The sequence below is a fragment of the Peromyscus leucopus genome, chromosome 5 (assembly GCF_004664715.2).
Source record: "Peromyscus leucopus breed LL Stock chromosome 5, UCI_PerLeu_2.1, whole genome shotgun sequence".
Classification (NCBI taxonomy): domain Eukaryota; kingdom Metazoa; phylum Chordata; class Mammalia; order Rodentia; family Cricetidae; genus Peromyscus; species Peromyscus leucopus.
In genome coordinates this window covers 65,056,982-65,062,606 of record NC_051067.1, presented here as the reverse complement: position 1 = coordinate 65,062,606, position 5,625 = coordinate 65,056,982, and the positions used below count along the sequence as shown (strand labels likewise).

Genomic DNA, 5,625 nt, shown 5'->3' with positions numbered 1-5,625 from the left:
GCTGCGCCGGCCTCCCGAGTCGCAGCCAATCATCCTAACGTTCCCGCCTCCCTTCAAGCGGATAGCCAATAACCTTGGCGCATCACTCCGCGCTCCTCTGGAGCCCCGGCGTGTATGCCGTAACGCGCACGCGCAGGGCGGACAGGACCGGAAGAGCCTCATTAGCTCCTTCCTCGCCTGAGCCCAGTTCCTGAGAGCCAATGGGAACTCTTGGCGAAATCGCGTCACTTGTTTCCTGCCTCTTACCCGGCTCACGAGGTTGCCAACGGCGACAGTAGTGTAGGAGGCACTGGCCGTCCTGGGTCCCAGGCTCAGCATGCGGTGCACCAGTCTACCTACCCTAGTGACCTTTTGCGCCGGCCTTTGGATCTGGGACCTGGTGCTGACGCAGGGCCTGGAGGCCGGTGTGCAGCCGGGGGCTGACTGTGAAGGTGAGCGGTGTGTGACCTGCTTGCATGGCGGCGACACCACGCTCAGCCCAGCTGTTATCTAAGCAGCTTCTCCCGGCCCAGGCTGTAAATAACATCTCACCCAAGGAATGCGGCCCAGTCAGTCATTTACCCCCACCTTTCGCAGCCTAAGCAAAAGCTTGACTTGGGTCCAGTGACGCTTGAGGACACGTTCTGCTTTTTGCTGTTATTAAGTTGGCGCAGGAAAAGGAGTGAGTTAGGATTCGTATTGGATTTTGTGCAAATGACCTCGTTGCCCACTTAATTCTGTTGCTCCTAAACTGGGGAGATTTGCCTCTTTGTGCATAAGACATGTTTTGAGGTGCAAACTAATTTGTCACTCCCAGAAGGAAAATAAAACAAGAAAATATGCTAGGGTTGCTGAAATCAAAGACAAAGTTAACGCTGGTTAGCACTTTTATAGATGGAAGTTGCTTTACAAGGGAGCACATTAATTCCTTGAGAAGAGAAAGATAAAATAGAAAGATGACTTTTTTCTTTTATGGACTTGGCGATCAGAACACCTTTATCCATTCCACCAAACCCCCTGGCTTTGAGGGTGTTGTACTACCTAGGTTTTACAAAAAGAGCATACATTTTAGAGGGCTGTTAACAAGAACCAAGATGAGAGTTTTGATAGTCCCTTCCTTTGGGACCACTGCAGCACTTAACATCCTCGTTTTAGTGAAATAATTTAAATGTGTGTCCTCTGATCTTGAGAGTGGACACACTAAACGGGAAATGTAGACTCACAAGATTCACATGGAATGAGTGGTTGAGTGTGTAGTCCTACTGTAAATAAATAAAACCTTAATAATTGGAGTCCAGCTTTCTATCAGCAATTATCAAATCTTTCTCTAGAAATTTTAAAATAGGTTAAGTGTTATTTTAAAACTCTGTAGATGGTTGTTTTGGACTTAGGTAATTTGAGGTTTTCTGAGAAATCTTGAAAAGGATTTTATTATGGAACTTAAACTATTTTGAAATCAGTATAGACTGATGCATGAAATTATTTTAATAAGCAAAGAAAGCCCTGCAGCATGAATAAAAGAAAGGTAGCCATTTGATAGCACACTAACAAACACAAGCCAGGAACCTTAAGCTACTAGCTTCAATCATCCCTGCTGAAGTTATTAGAGAATAACCTCATGTAAGTTCAAGGATTAAACTTGGGTTTCTCTGTGGCACGTGCCACTGTTGTTAATTTTATTTTCCTTTCAGAAACTCTTGCCCTGATGGCCTTGATGCTGCTATTTCTCTTGTCTTTGCCCTTGTCACTACAAACGTTTTTCAAATTTCTTCATGTGCTTTGAATCCTCTGGCTGCCTTCCCTTTCTTCCTTTCCCTTCCTCCCTTCCTTCCTTCCTTCCTCCCTCCCTCCCTCCTCTCCCCTCCCCCCCTTTCTTTTTCTTTTGACACAAGGTCTCACTATATAGCACCCAAGTGCTGAGATTAAAGACATGTACTACCATGCTTGGCCTAGCCATGACTTAAATGTTGGAATTTTTCAGTGTTGCGCCCTCTGTCCATATTTATTATCATTCTACATACAGTGCAATAAAAATCAATCTGACAGTCTAGTAAATCCTATATCTCTATAGCCAAGATGCCATCTTCCCACAGTTCCAGACATATTGTCCAGTAGGTGATTATGGAATGGCTAGCATTTCAAAAACTCAACATACTTAAAAAGTAATCCTCCCCACTTTTTTATTCCTTCAGAGCTTCTTCCTATGCTGCGAGATCAGTTATTAACTGGTTTGTTCTATATTTCTTTTTCCTTCTTTCTGTCAACCAGTTGCTTGTCTGTTGACTCTCTCTTCTGCTGGGTTCTCTGCCTTTCTACAGACTTCCACTGCTTTTACTTTCTACTGTCCTAGTGTCCTTCCATCCTGCACTTTGTCCCATCTCTAGTCCCCGGTGAGGGTTGTCACATTGCTCCTTGGTTTAAAAAAGTCTATCAGTGGTTTCGCAGTTTCTTCCAGGTAGTGTCTCCTGCTTTCTTTTCCCACAGCATCTAATTAATGTGTTTCTCAGAAGATTCAAAAATCATTTCACTATCTGCCATGCAACTATGTACTTTTTTTTTTTTTTTTTTTTTTTTTGAGACAGGGTTTCTCTGTATAATTTTGGTGCCTGTCCTGGATCTCGCTCTGTAGACCAGGCTGGTCTCGAACTCACAGAGATCCTTCTGCCTTTTCCTCCTCAGTGCTGGGATTAAAGGTATGGGTCACCACCGCCTGGCTCAACTATGTACCTTTAAAAAGTCTTTCTAGATGATGTCTCTCATCCTGTGGTTTTCAAAATCTATTATGGCACATACTAGGCAGATTATTGAACAAAAGGCTATAAATGTGCTATGGCAAAATTTCATGCAAGTTTTGGTGAGCCAAATGTCTATCTTTTCCTCATTTGGATAAAGGATACCTTGTCAGGGTGACAGCTGAGGTTAAGAAATCATATGAGGACATGTTGGGGGAAGAGATAGGAGACTTCGCAAGACTGGATCTCTCTTGTAGGAAGACAAGATGGAAAGTTGTTTAGAGACTGATGAATTCCTGCTCACCGGCAGCAAGATCATGACAGCAGCTGTCTTCTTTGCAGACTTAATGTGTTTGATAATTAAGGTGATATGTCAGGAGACATTTTTCACTCTATCAGTGGCTCATAACATTGTTGATCAGTTAGATGTGTTTTCATCATTTGCCTCTAGAGAGAACACTGGTCCTTTCTCTTGCTCTGTTTTGCTGGCTGTTCCGAGGAGTGCTTTTCTGATTCTGTCTTACATTCTCAACTTCTAAACGTTGGTGTTTCTTGAAGGCCTATACTTTCTTCATCTCCCTTTTCTCTGTGATCCCATCTTCGGAATATTGCTTGAATATGATGAATTACACATTTATGTATCATCCTAGATCATATCCCAGTTCTCAGATTTGTAACAATGTACTGCATATCAACATTTCAGCCAACAATGGACCATGTGTACAAAAATGGTTCTATGGGGTTATGAAAATTTTCTATCACTCACTGATGTTGTCTTTTTTTAATCATTTGTTTGTGTTGATCCTGGAATAAACAGACCCCATGCAGGCTTAGACTAATGCATGTTTTTGTGTCTTAGTTTTTAACAAACAAGTTTTAAAAGTAATAAATAAATTAAGAACTTAAAGAATAAAGATTTAAAAAGGAAGATATAGTACAATATTTGTGTTTCAAGCTAAGTGTCATAACAAAACGGTCAAATAGTTTCTTTAAAAATTAAAGATAATTTATATGGTGGAAAACTTATAGTAAGCTACAGTTCATTTATCATGAAAGGGGAAAAAAAACCCCTATTTCCCCCCCAAATTTCATGTAGTCTGTGTTCGGTGCCTATAGTGTCTACCTCAGTGTCTACCTCCCTGGACCGTCACGTTGGCTCCCCCCTTCCTGGCTCCCCCAGCTCAGCTTCTGCTTCTCCAGGCTCCTTTCCTAGTAAGAGCCACATGCAGGCATACCATCTTATTTTAAAACTCTCTTTTCTGAAAATTTGTTTTTATTTATTTGTATGTCTCTGTTTGATCTATAGAATGCATGTGTGCAGAAACTTTCAGAGGCCAGAAGAGGGCGCCTGATCCCTTGAAATTGGAGTTTCAGGCAGTTGTGAGCCACCTGATTTGGGTGCTGGGTAGTGAACTTGGGTCTCTTGGTGGAGCAGTGAGTGCTCTTAACCGCTGAGCCGTTGTTGTTCCAGCCTTGATTATTAATATTCTGTTTTTACTGCACCTTTCTTACGTTTATGTACCTAAAATTGAGCAAAACTTACCTGCAGCATTCAGTATGTAACATGTTCTACACACAGGCATGATCACCTTATGGCTGCAGGCTGCATATAGTTCAGGATAGCTATGAATGTAGTTCAACATAAAATCATAATACATTGTAAGATTTTGTGTGTGTATGGTTTTTTTTGTTTCGTTGTGTGTGTGTGTTTATTTGTAGCTCAATTGCATGGTTCTTGAGCATAAACTTTGTAGATGACAATGTAGCGTTATAATGCTAAAAAAAATTGAACATACCTGCCAATCATGTAGCCCAGGAACAATGAGCTGTACACTACGACTTAGGTGTGTGGCAGGTTATAGCATCTAAGTTTCTGTAAGTACCCCTCTTTGATGTTCCTACAATAAAGTCACCTAGCAACACATTTTAGAAGCAACACATCCCCATCATTAAGTGATTCATGACTGTACCAAGAGGTTTCCTCACTGTTTCTACTTGAATTATGAATTAGTCAGAATTCTTCAGAGCAATAGAACCAATACCAAATGTGTGTGTGTGTGTGTGTGTGTGTGTGTGTGTTTGTATTAGTCTTTAACTTATAATGAGGTTACATCCCCATCATAAATTGAAAATATCATAAGCCAAGCTGCATTCAGTACACCTAATCTGCCAAGCAGCATAGGTTTGGAACACAGTACACTGTAGAGTGTGGTGTTTAACCTTGTGAAGTTGACGGGGTGCTGTGAGTGGCTTCCCAATCACATTCTCATTCAGGATGGGGAAGGAGAGTATCATAAGTTATGGTCAGTTGAGACCAGAGACAGAAGTAGTCTACTTGAAAAGATTTCAGATTTGGTTATTATCAATCATTCAATCGATTTTATTTTATGTTTAAAGAAGTGAAAGGACTAATAATATAAATATAGAGCAGGAGACTTTTGGGAAAGAGCCAGTTAAACTTCTGTAAATAAAGTTGATAAGAGCAACAGCAGATCAGATAGATGCCAGTGAGAAAAAGAAATAGTGTATAACAAGATCTAAGAGGTGGACTGTGATGTAGCTCAGCTGGCAGAGTGCTTGCCTGGCATGTATGAAACTCTGAGTTTGAGCCTCAATATTGCATAATATGGTTGTATTCACCTGTAATCCTAGCTCTTGAGGCGTGGAGTAGGAGAATCAAAAGTTTAGCTAAATAGGGAGTTTGAGACCAGCCTGGGATACATGAGACTCTTACTAGTAGTGGGGGAAAAGATGGCTAAGAATGTATCACAGAAAGATGAAAGAATAAGATGGGAAAGAGATAATAAAGATAAAGAAAACCCCAGCATATGTTCATTGGATTTCCAGAAGATCAGGAGAGAGGCTGTGCGCATTAGTGATGTCACTCCTTGCTGGGACATACATCCTGACAAAA

General features: G+C 41.3%; 1 protein-coding gene across 1 annotated transcript in view; it reads left to right on the top strand.

Moving 5' to 3' along the window:
* The first annotated feature begins 184 nt into the window (after nucleotides 1–184).
* The window catches only part of Cdnf (cerebral dopamine neurotrophic factor), a 14,693-nt gene continuing 9,252 nt past the window's right edge, over nucleotides 185–5,625 (top strand). Inside the window, exon 1 of the mRNA XM_028895100.2 lies at nucleotides 185–431. Within this exon, the coding sequence (XP_028750933.1) occupies nucleotides 317–431 (115 nt within the window). The 5' untranslated portion in view covers nucleotides 185–316. The remainder of the gene's footprint in view (nucleotides 432–5,625) is intronic.